Genomic DNA, 25662 nt, shown 5'->3' on the forward strand with positions numbered 1-25662 from the left:
CAAAAATCAAAACACAATAAGCATTTGTTGCTTAGACCCAAAAGATGCCACTTCTGCATCTCTGTGGTCATTCTGTAGCCAAAGCAGAAGGTTCTGAAGCTACATCATTGAATCCTAATATTCAGAGGCTGTCCCCATCTGGGTGTGACTGTGAGGGGAAGGGAGGGCTGCAAACGCATCAGGAGCTCGGTCAGTCTCTCTGTTAAGGTCTGGCTCTGAACTCCGGGACTACTCACCACTCCATCATCACTCCCATCACATCGGAATCCAACAGACTTCTGCCTCTCTGTGCAGTACTTTCACTCTTGAAAGTGAAAAGTTACAGAAATGTAATTACTACTCACTGTGTAGTTTTAGCACGTAACTGGAAAGAGATTTTTTTTTCTGTAAAGCATCGGAAGAAACATGTAACATACCATCCAAAGCGTATGCTAAGGGAGGGAGAAAATAAGTCAAAAAGTAAGGTTATAAAATAAATCACTTTATTTGGTTTTTGTTTTGTGCTTGTTGAGACAAACCTCACTCTGTAGTTGAGACTAGCCGCAAACTCACAGCAATCCTCCTGCCACAGCCTCCCAAGTGATGGGATGGTAGGCATGAGCCACCAAGGCCAGCTCCCTCTTTACCAATCAATCCACAGCCCGTATCCATAACCTCTAAGGAAGTTCCAAATGGTGCCATCAAATGCCTCCTCCATGGTTACTGTCAGTTTGTTCTTTTATGCAGCTGCTGCCCAACTTTAAACAGCACATGTGGCCAAAGCCCTTTTCTATGTTGACACACTGGGAAACTCACTTCCCCACTCAGGGGAGCACAGATCGGCAGAGGAAGGAGGCTGGGGCAGGCCGAGGAAGACAGCAGGTCTCCGACACTGAGCATTACAGCATGCGGCCAGCAGTCCGCCACGCTGAACACATACTGTGTACTAACGCAAGGGGTACAAAGGCTCTTGGGGTGAGGTTAACTGTGAAAGTTAACTGGAGCGGGTGGCCAAGCAAGGTCCAAAGGAGGGTGAGCCCTACCCTTCCAGCCACGCAAGGAAACCCAGCATTCCCATGGACTGGATCCTGCACAGCAGTGACTGAACAAAGACCACGACGTATAATCAACAGGTACTGACCAGCCATGCTGTTGGTAGCCTATCCTTTGTGGGTATTAACAATGCAACCGCAAGAGCCACCACATTACTTAAGGGTAAGCTAAATGTTTGGATGTTAAAAACGTCTTTGAAAACAAAAGCCTAGCGTACACTGTAGGCTAGTGTTTATATCCTTAGGCAATCCCCATGCAGAGGTACCCTGCTTGGCTCCCACGGACTTCATTACAGTCATTACCACTTTCAATTGTAATTGCCTGTGTGCCTGACTTCCCCGCTAGGAAGGCAATGTGGCAGCACAGTTCCTGTTGGCCTGTCTCTGACAGCCAATGCACAGCATAACGTCTGGCATCTTGACGCGTTCAAAATTATCTGCTCAATAAATGGAATGCTAAATTCTAACGATCCAAACCTGACTGAAGATGGTCAAAAGTGAAGGAGGAGCCTTTACATACACGATAGTTAGCAATGTCTCAACTGCCTCGTGGGAGCCATGAATGACCTGCTAATGCAGGCAGAATCAATGAATCCTAAATGCATTCTGCCAGCGCGACAACCGAGGCCATTCACTCTACTGCCCGGCCTCACCCCATTCCTGTTCTAAGGAGAATGGTACGAGAAAACAGACTGGAAACTGGACTTTCATGTGGAGCTGGAGGGTGAGAATTTTATTTCCCTAGCATTCAACCAGACATGAAGTAATACCCAGTCTAGCTCTGACGAAAGCTGCAGTTTGGCGCAAAATAGCTGAAGTTTGGATCCAATCTTAGAAGGAACTTCATAGGGCTATTCAGACCTCAGGTTAAACACCAACGCTGCCCTCTCCTATTGGAAAAAGTGGTCAGCGAAGGCATTTTACAAATCCCCTACTAACACACAGTCTGAGTGCCCTGACCCTCCTAAGAATCCGAAGTCTTTCTTGTTGGCCGTACTCCCAGTACAGATTAAGAAGGACCTGGCATTTTCTTTCTTTCACTAACCTTTTCCTTACGTCTTCTCCTGGGCTTAGGAGAGCCACACACATCTGTCAAAAAGCAGCAGTGACAACGAGCACAGTGTGCTGGGGCCTGATGCTAACAGTGTCTGCATGACCTCATCCAGCCCTCACAGCAGACTCAGGAGGTCACACCCACTGTCCACGTCTTATAAATGCTTTGGAGTCATTAAGCACTGTGCACAAGCTGTATAGCTGGGAAGCAGCAGCGGCAATGAGAACAAGACCTGTGTCTGTGATCCCTCGCTCACTGTTTTCTGTTCTGCACTTTGCTGGCTCACTAGCGTTCTCTCTCTCTTCCCTCTCTCTCCCTGCCTTTCTCTCTCCCTACATCTGTGTTCTCCCACCCTTCATTAATATAAAGACTGATTGAGCATCACAACTGTGTCTCTGTGATTTCAACTCGTCATCAGATTATTTTTAATAATATATAAATTTGTCAACTTTATCATAGCTAAAACAATTAAACCATTTTCATCCATGTATGTATATACGCTATGCACACACACGCACACACACACACACACGCACACACACACACACACACACCATGATGGTTACCAGTCTTTGTCGCCTAGACTGGATTTAGAGCGGCGGTTCTCAACCTTCCTGATGCTGCAACCCTTAAATACAGTTCCTCATGTTGTGGTGACCCCCAACCGTAAAACTATTTTCATTGCTACTTCATAACTGTAATTTTGCTACTCTTGTGAGTCGCAATGTAAATACCTGGCATGCAGGGTGTGTTTTCACCATTACAAATTGACCCAAAGCACTCTCAACCCACCAGTTGAGAGCCACCGATTTAGACTATCCTATGAGATGTGCTCCTGGGTAACTCTGATGGGTGTGTCCAGAGAGGACTAGCTGAAGAAGAAAGAGCCATCAGTGAAGAACGGTCCCATGTCCCGCAGGCTAGAGTCCTTGATGGGATAAAAAGGGAAGACATGGAGCCTGCGGAGATGGGGTTCTTGCAAACTGCTCTCTGCACAAACATAGAGACCTGAGCTCCATCCCCAGCACCCACGTAAAGAAGCTGGGTATGGTGGGGGCTGCACAACTGCAGTCCCAGCAGTGGGGCGACAGAAGCAGGAAGAGTCTTAGGGCCTGTTGGCCACTTGATCTGGCTGAGTCCGCAAGCTCAGACTTTAGTGAGAGACTCGGCCTCAGAATACCGAGGGGGCGACTAAGGAAGACGCCTAACACCAATCTTTGGCCTCCGTGTGCAAGCACGTGTATACGCATGCACAGACGATACAGTTAGTACTTTGGATTTTTGAGAAGAGAACAGAGAAAGCCAGGCGGCACAGACTTTCTGTTTCTTGACTGCTGGGATGTGAGCAAGCATTTACAGGATTTGCTGCCACAGCCGTCATGCCTGCCACCACTCCTGCCTGGACGGATATGAAGAACCACCGCCTCAAATCCAATCAACCAAATCCTTCCCCAGGTTCTTGTTGGATGCTTAGCCACAGCAACGAAAAAGGTTAACTAGCACACATAACGCTAAAACCTACAGAAACCTACAGAGGCACCTTTGCTTTTGAAATGCAGTGTTGGTCACGAACCAGCCTGAGGGAGGCTCAGGAATAATGCAAGTCTTTGATACTATGAACAGGTGCTCTGCTATCAGAAAAGACCACGCTTGCGGTAAGTACTCCAGTACACATACAATACCATGTCAGAAGCCATGTGCCACGCAGTTAGAAAATATTAATAAATAGTAGTGAGGACCCTGAAAATTTTATTCATAGGAGCCAGGGCGATATGACAGATTAGCTAGCGTCAAGTGCTGGCAACAGGATCTCCTCGTACTAATTTCCTATATTCTTTTAAAAATTTATGTATTTTACCTTTACAATCTCACGTATGTCTGCCTTGCAGAGAGAACACCCTCCCCTCCCACCTCTCCAAAAATCTCTTTTCGGCTCTTATGTCTTATCTGGTATTTTGTCTGACCTAAGGTTCACCAGGACTATCCATGTGCCTCGTGGGCTCAACTCAGGGTGACAGGGTATACAACCATAGATGGTGATCCCCTCTCCAGAATATAGGAAAAGCTGAGAGTACAGAGGTACAGAGTGGAGCCCTGTGATCCCTGCCCCCTTCCCGGACTGACTGATGATAAGGTCCACTTTATGTGGGCTCAGTGTATGTTACTATAATCGATGTGAGTTAATGATTAAATACTTTTGCAGAGTCTAGGGAATGCTGTTTTTTAGCCTTATCTTCTGGCACTTACATAATTCCCTGTATTGTTTTTTTTTTTTTAATTTTTATTTCTTTGAGAATTTCATACAATATATTTTGATCATATTCACCAACCTACTCTCACCCCCTTCCCAGCCCACCCAACTGGTGTCCTCTTGGGTTTTTTGTTTCTAAGACCACCAGGGACAATTTGTGCTGCCCATATACCCTTGGACACACTGCCATCCATTGGACAATAGTCGCCCTACCAGCAGCCACACAAAGAAAACGGACTCCTCTCCACCAGAATTCTATTTGTAGAGTTTAGTTTTTCTTTTTCCTGTGAGTTCAGTTTTTTAACTATTTGAAAATACACCTCAAATTGAAGGCTCTACAAATAACTCACTGGCTAATTTTATAGAGTTTACTTTGTCGGAAGGAAATTCTCACCTAGCACTGCCTCTGTAATACAGGCCTCTCAAGACGTCTAATAAGCCATAAGGCAGGACTCCAGACCAACAGCTGAATGGATTTTCAGAACAGCCTGGACCACAGCTGCCGCTTTGTGCCAGCGTCCCACACGTGATACGCCAGGTACATACCCTGATCAACAATAGGATTAGTCTTCTCAGCTGCCCATCTTGAAGCTTTGTCTGACTCATAAAAATAGAAAGAAATGACCCAAGAATTCCAACTTTCAGATGCTCTTCATCTGGACGAGGACATGTAAAAACGAAATTTCAAGCTTCCTCTGCTTAGAAAACATGTTTAAGCTGGGAGCAATGGCACACGCCTCTAATCCCAACAATCAGGAAGGCAGAGGCAGGCGGATCTCTGACTTCAAAGCCCGCCTAGTTTACAAAGTGTGTCCAGGACAGCCAAAGCTACACAGAGAAACATCCTTAATCATTTCCCTATTAGTTTCCACAGAAGAACGAACGAACGAAAAACTTCTGAACTTAGGTACATCAGAAAACAGGTATTCTTAGATTTCAGAATATAAATTTCACAAAATAATTATTTCCTGCAGATCAGTCCCTGAGAGACTACTATATTTTTACAGTTGTTACATTTTTACCCCAGAACTTTCAAATGGAAATTAAATGAAGAGAGGGGAAAAAGAAATAAAGAAGATCAAACTGGTTTATATTTTAATGCAGAGTAGCAAGTACCCATTAAAATTAGTTTATTGGAATAATTGTCTGAAAATATTGGTCAAAATTCTGACAGCCAAAATCTGCTTCCAGCAGAGACTTTAAAATGCTTTGCCCTACAGATTCTTTGTGAGATTTAAAATTTGTGACAGCCCTCTGTCCCAAAGAGCTTTTATATAGAATTTTATTTATAAATATTTTCTGAACTCAGACAGTTGTGAGGGGTTCTTGATGCTGTATTCAAACATGACACATTGTGGTTTCTTCAAGGTCACGGCAGACTTCTCCTCCTTTACATTCAGACCCTCTTCTCTCTCGCTCAGTTGTCCGGCAGATCTTTGTTCCCTGTTTGAGCTTGTAATGTGAGCTGGAGAATACTGAACCACTGAGTCTCAACGCAATGTCATCTTATGACATCAAAACTCACTCCCATTACCATCAACCCCATCTTCACTAGAAAGGCTTTTACTGTGGACCGGCCAGGAACGGGAGTAACGTTTGGGATGCTGAAACTGTTCTGTATCTTGACAGTGATGCTACGTTTGCAGGGAAATTACAAATAGGACTTCTTTGGTTACATTATTTGAATATGTGTGGACGTCATGTTAACACATCAGAGCACATGGTTTTCTAAATTTTATATGATGTGACAGATGAAAACAAACTGGGAAACAGTTCATTATACACTCCAGAATCTCCACCTTGTGCACATGATTCCCTGCAATAGAAACTGGGGGAAATGTTTTAAAGTTGGACGCTGGCAAGCTCATGGGGATACAGCTGAAACTTCCAGCGTTCTTCTTAACCTCTTTGTAGCTGAAGCATGAGTGTGCCACAGCATGGTATTCACAGTCTGCCGACGAGTGGAGCAGATCTGGGGACCTCAGGTATGGCAGCACGTGCCCTTACTCCCTTCTGGTCTCTTGAGAGCTGGTGTCCCAAACTTTGCTTCAGGCCTATGTTTTCATCAGCAGTGTCCACCGTGGTACACACCGCGACAAGTCCGCGTCTTTATTTTCAAGAAAGCACCCACCTGTATCACTGTCTGTCCATTGTTCTTCCAGAAAAAAAAAAACAAACAGCTGGAGGAAGGGTAACGGCTACTTTAGACAGCAGCATCTACAGCCGCTCAAGAACTTTTCCTCAGGCCACTCTGATTCAATGCTCGTCAGAAACGCTTCACGGGAACTTTTTGAAAAAACTTTTTTTTTTTTTTTTTGTCACATGAAGTATTAAAAAGACACTCAAGGACTGAGAGGAAACGTAATTAACTTTTAACGACTCAGCAAGCGTATTCTTATTTGAGCATGGCTTTTTAAAAACAGCTGGATCTGGGGAGGGTGGACAGATGTGTATGTGGCTAGAAATGCTTCCATTGCGAGCATGAGGACTGACTTCAAACAACCAGCACCAGTGTGGAAAGCTGGGCACGAGTAAGCATGTGTGTAACTCCAGTGCTGTGGGCAGAGACGGACGGGCAGATTATCCTGAGAGCTTTCAAGCCTAGCCAACCAGCGAGCTTCTAGATCCGTGAGACCTGCCTCAAAGTGATAAGGCAACAAAGGACACTGGCTGTCCTGTGCTGGTCTCTGCACAGGCATCTCACACTCAGACAGGACAGAGACACATGATCACACACACAAGCATCTCACACACAGACATGACAGAGACACGCATTCACACACACACAGACACACACACATGCATCTCACACACAAACGTGACAGAGACACATGTTCACACACACATAGACACACATACATGCATCTCACACACAGACATGACAGAGACACATGAACACACACATACAGACACACACACTTGCACCTCACACACAGACATGACAGGGACACATGATCATACACACAGACACACACATATGCATCTCACACAGACATGACAGAGACACATGAACACACACACAGACACACATACATGCATCTCATACACAAATGTGACAGACACACACATTCGCACACACAGACATGACAGAGACACGCATTCACACAGAAACATGAACACACAATCAGTTTTTCAAAACCTAGTAAATGTTGAATGTTTTTAACTGCAGCTACCCTGATTCCTACCGGCCACTGCATTTCCACCCACCATTGCTTTAGCATAACCAGTGTAACTGCAGGCCCAGTGAGAGGGGCAAATGACGTCTTATATTTTTATAGAAAATAGAAATAATTTTGCCTTCAATGACACCTTGAAGATGTCTCAGGGTCCAACTGCAAAGAGATGGTGAACCTGAAATCGTTTATTAAAGAATTTGAAACCCACAAAGGTATTCATGAAGTTATTAGAACAGTGACTCCCCCGGAGGATAAACACAATGGAAAAAGAAAGTGAAGAGAGTCAGTTAAGGACGCCTCTATCACTAAATGGGTCTTCTCCTAAATGGATCTTCAAGTGGGCATATGGATGTGAGTCATATGAACACTGTCAGCCTAAACGTTTTAACTGTGCCGTTGATCAAACAGAGGTCTGGGCTCAAGGCTTCTGGAAAGCTTTCAGACCTTCCACCCAATGGCGCTAAACAAAACCCACTGGCTGCCCTCCCCCTCCACTCTCGCCTCCTCACGCCGGCTGTACACAGGCTTGCTTTCTTTTTTTATTTGAAGATTTTTTTTCTGTCTATTTTGAAGATCATTTTTATTTGTGTGTGTGTGAGAGAGAGAGAGCGTGCAGGCAGGAGAGGGCATCAAGCCCCCTGGAGGGGAGTTGCCCACAGCTGTGAGCCCCCATGGGTACCAGCCACAGAACTCAGGTCTGGAGGAGAGCAGGTGCTACCTGTTCACTCTTGGCAGTGCTCTTCCTAAAAGAGTTCACGCTCACGTGCCGCATACCAAGGTAGGCTACCAAGTAAGCTCTGAGGTCATTGAATTGTGTGTATAAGTGAATTTTGTGTTCATAACATTGTAACTTACCATGAGCTTATCATGCCATCGCCCATCACAAGACGAGAGGCACCTGTAAGACTCTGAGTATTAAACTCAGCTATTTACTCGGTCACCTCGGCATGGACAGCACCGTCCAACCGCTCCTCAGTGAGCTCATTCACGGAACGGGCAGCTTCCTCAACCGCTGATGCTGCCGGTTCATTGAGGAGTTTCCTCTGGTTATCACTGGCCCGCCCAGTGCTTCCCTCCCTTCCGTCCTCAAGTGCTCAGGAGGAGGCGGAATCTGAAGCGGCTGATACAAAATCACCTCAACATTGCCACGTCTCTCAGGGCTGGGGAGAAGCTCTGTCCACAGGAAGGCTGGCAGCAGAAGCAAGCGGCTCCCAGCCAGGAAATGGAGATCCTCAAACTCCACCCTTAGCAACCTACCTTCTCCAGCTAGGCTCCACCTCCTCCACCATTGGTTCTCAACCTGTGGGTCCAGACCTTTTTTGGGGCCCAACGACCTTTTGGCAGAGGTTGCCCAAGACCATCGGAAAACACATCTATTTATGTTATGATTCACAAGAGCAGCAAAATTGCAGTTATGAAGAAGCAACAAAATAATTTTATGGTTGGGGTTCACCACGGCAGGCGGAACTGTATGAAAAAGTTTCAGCACTAGGAAGGTTGAGAACCACTGTCCTAAAGATGGCATAGTCTTCGAAAATGGTGCCACCAGCTGGGGATCAAGTATTCAAACGCGCGCGCTCACACACACACACACACACACTTATGAGAGATATTTTATATTCAAAGCATAACAAACGGTTCAAATTATGAATCAATTAAAAACTCTGCCAATCAAGATACAGTATGTAGAGCTGCCGATGTGTGATTTCTAGCATATACTGTACCAAGCTGGGGGAATACTCAAAGATCTTTAAAACAATAATATATTCCTAAAAGTTAATCCCCGCTTCACAGCTTTTGAGGGGTAGGGGAAGGGAGAGGGAGAGGGAGAAGGAGAGGGAGAGAAAAGAAAAACCTCTAGTTTTATAATAAACTACATTAGAAGCAAGTATCAATTTAAAATTCATATTGTCATTACTGAACGTGATGGGTAAGAATATAAAGTGCTTGTGATAAGCAAAATATACTTTAAAAGTTAAACGGTACAAAAATTCAGAAGTGGTCCGCGCGGAATAAAAACAGTTACTCTGCGTTAGAGGAGTGTGGGAAAGGGTGGACAGACTTTGAGCTTTCACTACAGCTAGGAAACTTGGTGACCCGCCTGCAGAAAGGCAGAAAAGACCGGGGGCTGGTGGAACAGAGCCCCCTACTGGCCACTGAGTTCATGAACACGATAGGTTTTATAATGCAAATCTCACGGTATCTTCTGTAAAACTGTAGTTTCCTCCTTTTTCTTAAAAGGGGAAAAGAATGAAGCGACGCATGCTCTTTCAAGGCTGGCCTAACACAGTCAGAGGAGACTAGAAAGGCCAGCCAAAATCCACACTACAGGGATATATCTGCAATTCCCCTCTGTGTGACGTCGGCAAAACCCGCGGGCTCTGAAAGCTCGTAGACCCTCCTTAAAACAGGACTGGAGTGCTTCAGAATAGGAAACTCGAACTGCATCTTAAATCTTCTGTTTAAAACAGACCTTTGGGAGGTCAGCGGTGACTTCTGTGAAGCTCGGTAACAAGGACTCAGAAATAAAACTTTTTTAAACCTTCAATAAACTTCAGAATGTGAGGATTCTCTCCGGATATATTTTTGTCTCTTTCTTTCTTTTTCTGCTAATTGATGTGGAAAGAAACTACACTTTGGCTTGAAGAACCTGAAATATTTATCTTCAGGGCTACTTAAAGCACATAAATCAGGCTGTCTTCAAGTTCTCTTTGCTGCAGCGTCTCACAGTGAAGTCAAACAGAGCAGGCTCCCATAAAAGCCATCCACCTTCTGGCAGGTGGGAGACGATGGCTGTCTCCTTAAGAATGCTCTTTTCCTGTGCACTTTCCTCCTGGGAACTCACCGGAGCCATTCTAGTCACACACCACGGGCAGCATTCAGGCGTGAGTACAGAGCCATCCGAGCGTGGACCTTTGCTTCCTCTCCAAGCTTGTTTTCTTTATAGAGCAGCGAGGTCTGGAGCGTCACAGGCCACCTATGTTTCATCTTCCGGTGGTGAAACTTGCAGAGCCCGTCACCACCCTGAATTAAAAGCAGCCATCACGATGTTGATGATGACTGATGCGGAGCAGTGTGGCCTGGGGCCCTCCCTGGACAGAGTGCTCTCTGCACGTCCATGAAATGAAATTTAAGTGAAACAAATTTTCAGCCAACATTTCAAGACCTAATTATGATGCCCAGAGTATGGAAGCTGAGAGAGGAAAATTCTGTGCACACTTTCTACTGCACTGCTACGAAAGAAAAAAACAACACAAAGAAAGCAAAACCATAGTATTTTGAAAAATAAACAATGAATCGAAAATATTCGTTGTAGAAGTGGCGCTAAGACATCAAAAGTAAAAACACAGGATGACATTTTCAACAGCACTCACCAATCACAATCGAAGACTCGCAGTGATAATAGCCATTACTTTGTTTTTTCTTCAGCATGGAACAGAGGTCTATCTGGTACAGGATTTCTTCTCCAAATCTGTGGTTGATAAATTGTTCATACAATCCAGGCTCTATTTTTTTCACTCCCTTGAAATGACAAAATAAAACCGTGTCAAGCAATCACTTCACCCGGACAGCCAGTGCACGTTTCTATCAGTCTCTCAGAACCTGATGCTACATTCTGGAATTGAGACCGTCTCCAGGCACTTGAAAACAGCTGCCACAAAACTGTTGTGTTTTCGGAACAGCCTCCATGCCTGGGACAGGCTGTATTTGAAACCATGAGTAAGGTGTGCTAATTTGATGTGGTAGCGCTCGGAGCCTCTCGCATCTTCAAGCCTCAGAACTAAGAAAGCTCGAGATGATTCAGGATCAGGGATGGACTAATCAGCTGCAGCAATACGTGTGGGTGCAGCTCTGTCTATCATAGGGCGGGGAAGGTTCTACTAACACTACCCCACTTAAGCCCCTACATAGAGATCACCTGAGGACAAAGCTGATTTGAGCAGGGGCAGGGGGGCCAGCAGCCCTTCTGCATCTTCCTCCAGCTGCCTCTCCTTATTTGAACACATGCAGGTCAGCTGCATGCTGAAGACCCTCAGCAAGGTGCTCTTGGCACTACTGCGGTTTCCCAGGAGGAAGAAACACCTCCTTACCCAACGTTACTCATTGTCTTGACACTCCAACCTCAGAGTCTCAAGACACAGTCTCGGAGTTTTACTTTCTTATTAATTTTTACCTTTTACTAATGAAATTTCCCCCTATTGCTAATAAAAAAATTTATAGAACATTTTAAATAAAGACAGGAAACCATGTAATTTTGTTCTGTTTCATTTTTTCCTATGCAAATAAAAATGACTTTTTACTTTTCACGTGAATATAGTTTTATCCTCGGTGCTCCTTAAAAACCAGTTTCATTATTTTAAACTGAATAACAGTTTAAATAAACAGTATAATTCATTTTCATTATAGAAAGTCAATAATATATAGATTAAAAAATGTTTTGTCTCTATGTGTTCCACTGTATGAAGCATCACATTATTTATCCACCAGACTGTTGCCCTTAATAGCTAATGGTATAGTAAGACACACTTGTATTCTGTGTTTACACTGGCCTTAACTGCTATTGTCACCCCACTTACAGCCCTTTCCAACTCAGTTTGGGAATTCTATTCTACCTGCACAGGCTGAAAACTTTGGGACAAAAATCTAACACCCCTTCATAATAAAAGTCCTGAGGAGATTAGGAATACAAGGGACATACCTCAACATAATAGAGACGAGAAATTCAAAGCATTTCTACTAAAACCAAGACCAAGACAAGGCTGTGCACTTTCTACATACCCAGTCAATATAGAACTTCAAGTATTAGCTAGAGCAATACGAGAACTGAAGGGGGGATGCGTGGGAAGGGAAGAAGTCAAAGTATCTTTATTTGTAGGTGATATGACAGTATTCGTAAGTAACCCTAAAAAGTCCACCAGAAAGCACCCTTCAGCTGATAATCACTTTCAGCAAAATAGCAGGATACAAAATCCATAGACAAAAATCAGCCCTCCTAAAGACACATGAGAAAAAATTCAAGGAAACTACTTTCACAATAGTTTCAAAAATACTTAAATATTTTGGGGTAACTCTAACCAAGAAAGTAAAAGGTAATTAATTAAAAAAAAAAACACCAAAAAACAAAACTGAAGACAGTAAAGAAAGAAATCAAAGAAGATGCCAGAAGATGGAAAGAGCGTCATGGGCTGATAAGGTTAATTAGGTAAAGACAGCCATACTACCAAAAGCAATGCGGATATTTAGTGCAATCCCCATCAAAATTCCAACACAATTCTTCACAGAACTTGAAAGGACAATTTTCAGCTTCATATGGAAACACACACACACAAACACCAAGATAGCTAAAACAGTCTTGAAAAAAGCAAAGAATTGCTAGAGGTATCACTGTTCCCAATTTCAAGTTGCACTACAGAGCTACAGTAATAAAAACACTGTGATATTGGCACAAAAACAGATAAGTTGATAAATGGAATTCAATTAAGACCCAAAAATAAGTTCATACACCTATGGACATCTGATTTTTTATAAAGAAACCACATAGACTGAAAAAAAAAAAAAAGAGAGTATCTTCCATAAACGGTCAAGTTGGATGGTAGATCCATATTTATTACTCTGCACTAAACTCAAGTCCATGTGGATCAAAGACCTCAACCTAAAACCAGATACACTGAACCTGACAGTAGAGAAAGTGGGAAACAGTCTTGAACCCTTTGGCACAGGAGACAACTTCCTGAAGAGAACACCAACAGCTCAGGCACCAAAAACAATTAGTGAGTGGAACTTCATGAAACTGGAAAGTTTCAGCACGGCAAAGGACACCATCATTTGGATAAAGCAGCAGAGTACAGAATGGGAAAAACTCTTTACTAACTACACACCTGATAGAGTGCTAATGCAAAAATTAGATGAAGAACTCAAAAAAATGGACAGAAGAAAACAAATAGCCCAATTTAAAAATGGGGTAAAATCTAAACAAAGAATTTTCAAAAGAAGAAACTCAAATATCTGAAAACACTTAAAGAAATGTTCAACATCCTTAAGTCATCAGGGAAATAAAAATCAAAACCACTGTGTGATCCATCTCTACACCGTCAGAACGGCTGAGATCAATAACACAAGTGACAGTTCATGCTGGCAAATGTGGGGCTAGGGGAACACACATCCATTGCTGGTGGAAGTGCAAACTTGTGCATCAACTGTGGAAAGCAATACTGTGGTTTCTCAGGAAGCTGGGAATCGAATTACCTCAAGAATCAGCTATTCCACTCTTGGGCATGTTGTACCCAAAGACACTTCATCTTATCACAGAGATCATACTCAACTATGTTCATTGCTGCTCTATTTACAATAGCCAGAAATTGGTAATGACCTAGGTATCCCTCAACTGATGAACAGATAAGGAAAATGTGGTACATTTACACAACGGAATATTACTCAGCATTTTTGTTTGTTTGTTTGTTTTGTTTTGTTTTTAATGAAATCATGACATTTGCAGGTAAGTGGTTAGAGCTAGAAAAAAAAATCAACCTGAATGAGGTAACCCAGGCTATACAAAGTAAAATCTGGTCAAAGGTCTGTGGAAGACAAACATGGTATGTATTCATTTATATGTCAATTTTAGCTGATAATTCATCAATAAGCAAGCTACAACCCATATAACCACAGAGATTAGGTAGAGAGTTAGGGACTTAGGGTGGGAAGAGAATGGATTTCCCTAAAATGGGGAAATTGACAACATAGTTATGGATGAATGAGGGTAGGGACAACTGGAATGGGAGGATCAAACGGTGACGGTGAGGGAAGAGGTCTTGAGAGAAGAAATACAGAATAAAGGAATACAGATGAAACTAAGCCATTTGGAAAGCTGTATGGAACCTAATGCAGTAGAACCCTTTTAGAATACGTACATTATGAAGACAATCTAAATGAAATGGCCTAATAATGGAGGGCATGAAGCATACCTCACCTCCAAATGAAGTTTCCACCACAGGAAATGAGTTTCATCTCATTGGGTTCTTGGTCAAAGGGGCCTGCTGGGAACTCCCAAGCAACCCAGGATACTTCCAGAGCTATTGGTCGTTCTCTACAAGCCGGAAGTAAGGCCATATTGCTGAAGACAACACCTACACACCTAATTAAACGTGGAGAGGTTGAGCTGGTGGCTACCTACAACCTTCGTTCGTACTGACTACTGTTCAGTACTGGGAGATACCCTACATGCTACCAAAGGATAAAGGTAAACACCAAACCAGCTACAAATCCTTTAGCATACTATGATGGCCTGTCTGCAAGGTACAATAGTGACACAGAGCTTTTGGGAGTAGCCAACCAATATGTGATCAGATTTAAGGCCCACACCAAGAGATGGAAACCATCTCCATCACTGCCTGGATAGCCAAGGACCTGAGATCACACAGGCCAGGGACCAAGGAGACAACCAAATACTACTGTTCTGCTAATGCAGAATTTCTCAACACATAGGGCACAACCCGTATGGAGATGACAGAGCAGATACCCTGCATAGTGGATATTTACATTATGAGTCATAAGAGTAGCAAAATTACAGTTATGATGCAGCCATGAAATCAATTTATGGTTGAGGTCACCACAACATGAGGAACTGTATTTAGGCTGACAGCATTAAGATGATTGAGAAACATTGTGCTAACAGAACACAGCAATAAAATGACTCCCAAAGACATTCTGCTGTACTGAAAGTCTTTGCCTTCCCTAAGTAGAAGGAAAGCAATATAGAGACCCACAGCTAGACAATGTGCAGAGAATGAGAGACCTTGTAATATTCAGCCCTAAATGGAATGTCTCCAGATCTCTTTCCTCGGGGCTCAGGGAACCCTGCAGAACAGAAGGCAGAAAGACTGTAAGAGCCAGAGAGGATGGAGGACACCAAGGAATAAGGCCTCTAAACACAGCAGGATGTGTGTTCTCTGTCCATTTGGCTGATGATATGTTTATCCAGACTCCTTTAATTTTTTTTCCAATTGGCCTCTGTAGAGGTTAGACTCAGGTACTGAGGTCACTAAACATCGCTGTGTGGGGGTTGATGTGTGCTTTTAGAGCCAAAAGAGGTTTTGTTTGTTTTTAAATAAAATTGGGTGTCTATTTTTTTTAAAGTTCTGAGAAAATGAAAACAATTTTAGTTGTCTTTTAAATGTTTTTCTCTGTGTGTATGCATTTATGTATGTTTGTGGGGGGGTGTATATGCATGTTTGTATGCAAATGTGCATGTATGTGTATGTCTGTGAGCACATGTATAGATTCCTCTGTGTGTGTGTATATGTTATGCCCAGTTTGTGAGACCCCCAAAGACCACCAGCAATCGACTCCGTTGCAAAATACATGAGGATCCTTTTATTATAAGCTCGAGCCTGGGTCGCAGCATCTCCCTGATTCAACAGAAGGAGTGTGGTCCCGCTTGCAAAACCACAAGCGGAGTATTACATGCCTTGGCATTACATGATTGGATAAGGGAAACTGACTTTTGAAATGATTGGTTTACTTTAGGCGCCAAGTCCATAAACGGTTCCAGCCAGGCCATGCCAGTTTCCTAGCAACTGTATCTCTAGTGGGCAGGAAAAGAATTCAGTAAGGCTAGTTCCTCCCTGCAGGTGGCTGGACATGTCTCCACCTGCCTGGTCCTCGTTCAGGCTTGTGCTTTACACTTTAAGCCAATACCCAAAAAAAAATCTAAATTTCCATTCTTTAGTCTTTCAGACACACTTAAGAAGGTGAAAAGGGGGAGTCAATGGTTCCTTCAGCAGACAGTGGCAGCTTAGACAAGCATCTTCAGGTCCCAGGATCCAGCACTGCATACTTTTAGGTTCTCTTTTCATTTTTAAAAATGTCATTTTTATTGTTTTATATTTTATATTTGTTTATTCATTTGGAGGGGCCATGCCACAGTGCACATTTGGAGATCAGAGGACACCTCTGAGGAAGCTGCTCCGCTCCTTCCCCCATGCGGAACCTGGGAACTGAACTCAAGTTCTGGGGCTTTTCAGAAGGCACCATCACCAGCTGAGTCATCTCACTAGCCCACGAGGAATGGGGGAGATTCAAGAAGCCTGTAAACTAATGTCCTCGACTAATGAACGGTAGCACATGACAAGCCCCAACTATTTTGCAAAACTTCATAACTGACTTCTAATGTACATCCTAAGGTGTTGGCTTTGTTCAGCAAGTAGAATTAATTCCGTAATTCATAATTTATATAGAAAGTGCAGCTCAGAAAGGCAGGGGGCCTTGGGAGAGTATGAAGCTGTCTCTCCTAGTCAAAATTAAAAATTTAATAAAGAATCTGGCAATAGGTGAGAACGTGCTTAAGCTCATATATATTGGAACATCAGCATAGTCTTTGCTCTCTGGAGCATTTTCTGGGCAGCCTATTTCTTTTCTAATAAACTCTGAATTCATCTCACCATCCAGTTTCAGCAAACAATGTTTGTTTGTTTGTTTGTTTGTTTTAATAATAAATGGACCAGTCTGTGCTATATAGGAAGACCCTGTCTCAAAAACTAAATAAATAAGGAAAGAATTCTGAGGAGACTGGTGACTATATCAAAATCAGACATTGCTCAAGGCAAGGCTAAGAAGCGTCCTATTTTTGTAAGGAATCTATAGGACTGGCAAAGTACTCTCAAAGGTATCACCAATGAAGGTTACAGCTTCAAGTCAAAGTGACTGGATGTGGTAGCATTATATTCAGGCTCAGGAATTTATAGCCCAGCTCTACCCTTAGAACGTATTAACATATTAGAAAAGAAAAGCCTCAAATTCTTAAGTCCAGAAAAATCCAGCCAATAATAAAATCTAAGTGAGTTGAGACTGCTTCAAATGCAGAGAAACTCTGTGACAATACCATGCTAAGAATGCTGCAGACCTGGTGTTTACATATGTGGGGTGACAGCCTAATATTTCACCTCAAGGTTACTCTCCCTGGAAATTAACAGGGACAGTGTATGTTTTAAGGGCTTCAGATATACAACTGTGCCCAGTATAAGTACCACACTGTTATGCACTGTAACACTGAAAGAAAAAAAATGGACGCTAAATATGAATTTTATGGCATAGATACAATCAAGATACATGTATATTTACATGTATGAAAATTTCAGCAATATCTAGTATATTCTATTATAAGCAAATGCAGGCTATTATACTTTTAAGCAATTTCCCAGTGAAACTTAATATCAACATTTCCAAGACTGCCTTAATTATTCGTGATCACTTAAGATTTGTTTCCCTTTAGCCTCCTTTCAGCCACAGAGATGATCAGTGACGGTCAAAGCCATTTGTTGGCCTTTGGTGCTGTGTACCTTGAAGCTGTGAGCATTTCACTGGACTGTAACTTGGCACCCGAACAGCCAACTCCTCAAAAATGCCACGAGGGCCTGGCAAGTATATTTAGAATCATGTGATGGCTGAATGTGATGATAAATAATGGAGATTATTTACTCTGGAAGCACTCACAACACCACTTACATCAACTCAATGATATGCATAATTTAAAATGTGCCAAAGGCTGTTCAGACTGACATTACTGAACATCCAGAGCTTTCTTTAATGCAGTTAGAGATGTGGAATAGCCAAGCTCACATTAGCTCACAATCTGTGACAGAGTTCCCGTGCTCACAACAGTGCAGCAGTCGTTTTATTAGGAAGGTAACAGATGATAACGGCTTACTGCGATTTGTGATGATAATCACAATTTACATAAACAGTCTGCACATGAGTCAAATGGAGAAGCTGTCCTGCTGACAATAAGCTTAACCTTCAGGACCTGGGCTATGTTTTGCAACACTTTATTGCTGGAACCAAAAAAAATACATAAGACAGTTCAAGAAATTCCTGTGACAATGACCTAAAACCAAAGTTAGAAATGTAAATTAAGAGCAGAACCAAACTTGCCTAAACTTTTGGGCGTCAGCTGGTTAAAAAGCAATGGTAACATCTGTGCTTTTGTTTTGTTCACGAGTGAGAGAAGGCTGTATTTCTTCAGTGGTCTGTTAAAAGTTTTTAGATTATTTTTAGTGATCACTATCTCTAATGAAAATTAACCTATTGGTACTCAAAAATTATATAGATATTGGAGTTGGCGTAGAGATGTGAAGAAGACTCCAGTTTAAAATTCCCCATCACCCTGGCCCCCTTACTATAACCACAATCTCTGATGTTCACACTCCTCACTGCATCTGTCCCTTCATGGGAAACACAGAATTGCCCCGGGGGAACTACATACAGGCTTCCTCAGCTTCTCTCAGTCAGAACAACTGAGCAAGCTCAGGTCCACCAAGCTTGCTCATGACCACCTTGGGAAGACATGCGCTTTCATGGACCCAGCTACTGGCTCAGGAACAGTGTGGGGATTCTCAACTCCACAAACAACACCCTGGGCAAGAAGGGCCTTGTAGTCTTCTTTTTCTGTCATCAGGGGTCAAGCAATGAGGGTGGTCCTTCTCTAAGCACATCCATTTCCTGCTTGGTCAAGGCCCTGACAGCCCACCTGTTTAGTACCTGCCAAGTAAGTTTACAGAAACATTAGGAGTGATGGAAACAGAAAAAAGAGTGACGCTACTCTATTATTTCAGATCAATCTGCAAACAATGATGCCTCCTATCACCCAGCCATAGTAGAAAATAGTACTTTCTATGAACTCAAGAGGTAGCCTTTGAGACCAGAACTATTATTGTCCCCAGATAAGGAGGCAACATCACAGAAAACTAGTCGCTTGCGAGGGACACAGAGAGTCAGTGGTCAGGACAAATACAAATACAGACAAACTGAAAAGAACAGAGTTAGATAGCCTAAGCTCTATGCTACTTACTCTAAGATATTAAAACTCTAAGCATGTTAATGAAGCTTGAGAAACAATCATATGCAATCAAGCCAATGTCAAAATTAGTTTGGTAACCTCTAGCATTCTAAAATAGCTGCCTTTAATATGCTGCTTTGATATTAATACACCAAGTGGTAACTATGTGCACACAGTAATTGGTTCCCATTTGCTTTGAAAGAACTGAAAGAACTTGTAGGGGCTGGAGAGGTAGATCAGCAGCCAAGAGGACTTGTTTCTCTAGGCCTCAGTTTGGTTCACAGTTTGATGGCTCAAAATCTCTTGTAACTACAGTTTCAATGGACTTGCTTCCCTCTTCTAGCTGCTGTGGGCAGCACATATAGGTGACATTCATTCACACAGGCACACACGTAAATAAAAATAATAAAAACAAATATTTTTAAAAGAACTCATAGATGTTGCTTAAACACAGAAAAGGTATGCAAATGAGCCAGCCCACTAAAAGAAGCCCTTTCTTACTGTAAAATGCCAGCAGAGATTTCCTGAGTTCCAGAACCATGGTTTCCTGAACACATAATAGCTCTCAATCCTGTATTTTAATCTAGAGCATTATACAGTTCAGTCTGGGATTTTTCCGGTACACCTTCTCCATGATCTCTCCATTTGATAACTAGCCTCCAGCACTCCAGCCCTGTTTGATCTTGATGCTTTAAGGAAAGAAGCCCAGAACCTCTTCACCTACATTATATACAATATTCCACGTTGAAGAAGTAAGAAGCAGAAACATCTGCCATAGCTTCAGGGTTTTGATCCAGTCTGGACATCTTTCTTTTGATGCCCTAACACTTCAAGGGGAGCCCAGTGCTCCTGGGTAGAATCAAGTGGCAAGGAAAACAGTCACTGAGGGAAAGTCCAAATAGGATAAGCTGCTTCATAAAATCCTCGGGAGAAAAGCACTGTGGTTCCTAGTTCCAGTGTTTCTTTCCTTGAGCTGCTGGCACGGAGCAGAAGAAGAGTGTCTGGCTTTAGCTCGCAGACATTTATATAGGCCTGGCCGTGCTAATCACAGGGTTAACAGGTCACTGGGACAGGAGTTCTCACAGTTTCAGGCATGATACACTCTGTGAGGAACACTGAGGTGCCTGCATTTACTGCACAGGTCTCATGCAGGCCCATGCTTCGTTCGCTGGGCCAACCTCAGTTTCTCTCTCAGAAAGCTTCTCAAGTCTATCAAGAGAGACCACATGCTACTGGACCAGACAACTGCTTGCACATGGCTTTGTAAATGAAGAGACAAAGTGGGGCCCTATAGCAGAGGCATCCAAGAATGACTCCTATAGAAGAGCTAGAAGACCATGCTACAGGGCCAAACTCCAGCTCTGTTCTTGGGCCCAAGCAGCCCTGTGGTCGCCTGAATGGAAACACGTTCTAGCCTCTTCCCTAACTCACATCCATTTTCCTGAGCTTTTGCTCTTTGCTACATTTTTCTCCTTAACTGACCAAATTGACAACTTCTAAACTCTAAAGATGATATCGCTCCATCAGAAGTTCACAGCGTCTTTGCAGGGCAGATTCAACCTGGTCTAATGTTCCCCTCTTCCAGGGCAACAACTTTCCCTGTGAATCAGTGCTTTCCAGCATTCAGTGGTTAATGTAAGACATTGGTATATTAAAAAAAAAAAAAAGTTCAGGGCCTGAAAGGTAGTGATGCTGCTCCACAGAAGACTATTTAGAAATAAGGCCATGCACAAAACCCTAGCACATCAGTTTTACCTGCCACTGTGACAATGGCCTACATTTTGCAACATATCTACGTGGTGATAAAACGCATCCTGCATTCATAGGTCAGAAGTTCAGAGCACAGAACCATTCATCCAAGTTAGATTTTCTACAGACAGAACTTCAGACCTACCCATAGCGCAGACACAGCCCAAATAAGAGGGGAACACCCAGAGTTCACTGAAAGTAATGCCCAGTGACAAATAATTTAGATGCATCTACAGACACCACTTCCTGAATCCCTATGATTAAGCAAGACAGACCTGAAGCACTTGGCAGCACATCCTGATCCTGTGTGCTCCCCGCTCCCTCCTCTTCATGAACTCTTCTTCCCTGCTCATGAACTAGACTCATTTCCCAGACTCACACCCATCACCCTTCTTCCTCCTCAACTCTCCATCATCCCCCTCATCAATGTTTTCCTCAACATAAGGCCTAACTTCAGCTAATGCATCCTGTCCTAGCTGTGCAGGAGAATTCCCTCTGTCCACTCACCTCAGATGCCCCAGCCTCACAGAGCAAGTGTTGGGACAGCGCCACTACCTTTTTTTTTTTTTTTTAATATACCAATAGCTTGTTCACATTAATCACTGAATGTTGGAAAGCACAGATTAGCAGGGAAGAGTGCTGCACTGGAAGAGGAAAACATTAGGTCAGGTTGTAAGTCTACAGAACACCCACACTGAGAGCTTCTGATGTAGGCATGTGATCTCCGGTGCTTACAAGTGAATGGCTAGGTGACAGCATGAGTATGTGTGCTGCCTGTCCTGAGAGGCAGGAGCAAAGGGGCCTCATGCATTGGGCTTTTTCTTCCTGTTTGCTTGAAGATATTCCCTGAATATTACATTAAACAAAATGTAGTTTAGTATGGGGGAAACAGAAGTTAAATATGACAGCCATTAAACAGGTGACCCAGGAGATGGGTGAAGTCCTAAAACCAATTCAAAAACAATAACCTTTCTCTCTAGGTAAAACAAGAAATGTATCCAATGACTCATGGCATAGGCTGCTCTGCAATATAGTTTATTTTCAGCCTGCATTGTACCCTTTCTTCTGTCCACATTCCAAAATTAAAAGTTTAGTTATTAATTGTCTCTTTCTCTATTCCGGATATAATTACCTAGGTTACATACGTGTTCTAAGGAACTTGGGGTCAATGCATATCTTTGAAATCAGATTACATATCATTTCTTCAAAAGCACAGTAAAAAAAAAAAGTCATGAGAACTCATTGATAAATTCCACACTCACTTTTCTTATAGAGTTTAAAAATAAAGGATCACTCCAGTTTTAAGTATCCCGACAGTACTAAAATAAACTATGTACCTAGTAGGAAAAGAAAAACTTAATATTGGATGACAGAGCTAAAGAGATTGCATAAACTGTGTGTGCCCATCATGTGCTGTCTTAAGCGCATGGCCCCAGGAAAGCTAGACTACCCAAGCCTGACCTACCCTTCCTGTGTCCCCCCAGCCTCGCTTTGTACACGTCGGGCACCAGCCAAGAGGCTTGTGTCTGGTCAAGGTATCAAGGATTTCCCCGGACCTTTTCAGGGGACCCCTCCCAGCCCTGACTTAATTCTTTTGCCCTTTCCAGAAGGCGGAGCAGGCAAGCAGGAAGTGTAGCTCCAGAGACCGGGAGGGTTTTAACCCAAGAGGGCTGAACACTAAAAGCTGCGAACTCTAGGGGGCGGCAGCGGAACAGTCTCCTTCTCTGAAGGGAAGCTGTGCGCCGGTTACCACAATCCAATCCAGACAGGCCGCTTATGCTCTGGCCATGGGCTTGAGGACGGTGTAAAAACAGTGGCGCACACAGGCCTTCAAGATGATGACACGGATCTGCCAATAGTGAAAAACGCTATTGGACTCCGGTAGCTAAGCGTGGCTAGCTAGTGCCGGGATTCCAGCTGCGCCAGGCCAGCTTTCTTACATGGTGCTGGGTACCCAAATCAGGTCCTCCCACTTGCACGACCAGCGCATGACGGACTGCGCCATCTCCCCGGGAGCCGTCGTTCTGTTTTTCGAGTATCTCTTTTCCTGAGACTCAGACTCCAGTGAGTCCCGGCAATAAAGCAGCTCATGTATTTAGGAGTGGGAATACACTTCCAGTCATACTCCAGTCTGTTAGCCTTCATGTCCGCTCAGATGGAGAGGGGGCTCTCAGGAAAAACGCCGCGTTCCTTTCTTTGTGCGGGTAATTAGAATGAGCAGCAGCCAGCTGCCTGCCCAATCCCTCCTGCGATAAAAACCCCACTACCACAAAAATAACCTCGGCTGGTTTGCTTGCGTGCGGCTTCTATTCGTTTTATGGCCAGAGATTCCCTTTGGCCTCCACCCAGCATTAACCCACTGTGGAGGCATGCCAGTCTGCTACGAGATTATAACGGTCCATTTTCTCTTTTATCCTTGATTGGGAAAATGGACTTAATCACCAGCTGATGCACATCCCCAAATCCCTGAAAATGTCTTTTTATGGAAAAAAAATTTTTTTCCTGTCACTCATGGTAAAATTTGAGACAGAACCTTTATATTTAATACACTCAAAGCAACCAAAGGCAATTCTAATTAGCCACCTTGGTACTGTACCTTTTTAAGACAACTTCCAAAACTCATTTTTTTTAAAAAAATTAAACTATAATTTCGTCTGTGGATTCAAATGAGTAAAAATGTTCAGAGACATTGTATTTTTAATGAGAAGAAGTTTCAACCAAGAACAGTATTTCCAGCAGCGTGAGCAGGGCAGGGGCCTTAGATTTCCACCGGGAGCGGCAGTGGTCCTGGCGCGCTTGGGTTTGGAGCATTCGGTCATTCTAGACAGGCATACGCAGTGAACCCAGAGGTGTGACCTCTGGTAACATACAGTGAGGAAGGGTGGCAGTTGAAAAGATGACCCCAGAGGGACATCAGGGAAGGCGAGGAAGCTCCAGGCACAGGAACTTCAAACCACATTTAGACCTTTGACCAAAACAACCTTGGATGTCATCAGCGATCTGGCCTCTTGGAGGGATGCGGTTACTCCGATGCACTGGAAGATGCCAATCAAACTCGACATCAGGGAGGCTACGCTAGCTGATTACCCAGCACAGACAAGCCTGCTCACTGCCTCTGCGTTGTCTCGGAGAAACAGTCCAGCGAGTGTTTCTGGCATTCACCACTGTGGCCACAAGGCAGGGCTCTCTGCTCTTCTGTTCCAGAAAAGCTCTCAGCTGATTCTGCCTCCAAGCTCAGGTTACTAGGAAAAAAATTCTAAAACTAACCACAGGCACAGGCAAGCTGAATTATGGTAAAGTTGGAGGTGGGGGAGGGGGTGGAGGGGCGTATGGTGCATGCCTGTAATCCCAGCACTAGGGGAGGCAGAAGCAGGCAGATCTCTGTGAGTTCCAGGCCAGCCTGGTCTACAAAGCCAGTCTTGGTCAGCCAAGGCTACACAGTGAAACCCTGTCTCAAAAAACAACATAAAAAAAGGGGGGGTTAGTTTTTGACATTGAATTCTTCCCTAGGGCTGTTCAGGCACTTTGCTGTGCTGAACCCATCCTTTGCGGCATGAGGTCTCCTCCCTTCAGGACTTCACGGAAACTATGCTGGACTATAGAATTAGTGGCAATTAATTTCTCCTAAAGTTCAGATTGATACTAATTTCCATCCCTAGTTACACTGTTTCTGCTTTTGAAATTTTTTCCGGGTTGGTTTAGATACCACTGGGGCTCACTGACCAGTCAGTCTAGCCCAACTGGTAAGCTTCACACCAAGGAGACACTCTGTCTCAAAGGGCATGGACAGCATTTCTAAGGATAATACCCCAGGCTCTTGTCTCCACGCACATGCACACAAATGCTCACCCATATAGACACACAAACATACATGCACACAAGCTTTAGTGGTCTGAGTAAGAATGGCCCCAACGGACTCATACATTTAAAGGCTTGGTCCCAAGCTGATTAGGAGGTGTGGCCTGAGGAGGTATGTCACCGGTGCCCGGGGTAGGGGAGAGCAGGCTCTGGGGTTTCAAAAGCTGGCAAGGTTCCCAGTGCCTCTTTTCTCTGCCTTGTACTTGTAGATCAAAATGTAAGCTCTCAGACCAAAAAAAAAAAGTCCCTGCTGAAAGGATGAAAGGAGGGAGCCACATGAAGACGTGATATGCTACCTAAAGACGTGCTATGCTATGTAAAGACATGCTATATGACGTAGAAACGTGCTGCATAAGCACAGGACGCAGCATAGTCACCTTGACCCATGACATGTCCAAAGGAACCTGTGGTAAACACGTGACATTCAATAAATGGCTGAATGTTGAGATCCTGAGTCCAATTACTCTACATAGCACAGCATTGTTGGCATCTGCTCTGCCGAGTAATTCTTGAAAAATTCTGGGAAAAACTTTTCAGAAAAAAAAATGCTAATGAAAACACTTGCTTTGAATCTCCACTGCACTCTGAAGACTTAATATTAGGTTGACTGTGTCATTTCTCTCTAAGACAATCAGGCCCAACAGGGAGTCAATAAAGCAATAAGTTAGCTCTCCATCTACCATTCCCCACACATTTTTATGGTGGTCAGGCTA

General features: G+C 43.5%; 1 protein-coding gene across 6 annotated transcripts in view; it reads right to left on the minus strand.

Annotated features, from left to right (window-relative positions):
• Akap7 (A-kinase anchoring protein 7) overlaps window positions 1-25662 on the minus strand; it is a 120800-nt gene that overhangs the window by 31633 nt on the left and 63505 nt on the right. For 5 of the 6 annotated variants that reach the window (XM_060373570.1, XM_060373569.1, XM_021645684.2 and 2 more), the window contains one exon: window positions 10887-11034. The exons of the other annotated variant lie outside the window; for it this stretch is intronic. In XM_060373570.1, coding sequence (XP_060229553.1) covers window positions 10887-11034 — 148 coding nt within the window. The remainder of the gene's footprint in view (window positions 1-10886; window positions 11035-25662) is intronic. 6 annotated transcript variants of the gene reach the window in all.

This window comes from Meriones unguiculatus, chromosome 20 (assembly GCF_030254825.1).
Source record: "Meriones unguiculatus strain TT.TT164.6M chromosome 20, Bangor_MerUng_6.1, whole genome shotgun sequence".
Taxonomy (NCBI): Eukaryota; Metazoa; Chordata; class Mammalia; order Rodentia; family Muridae; genus Meriones; species Meriones unguiculatus.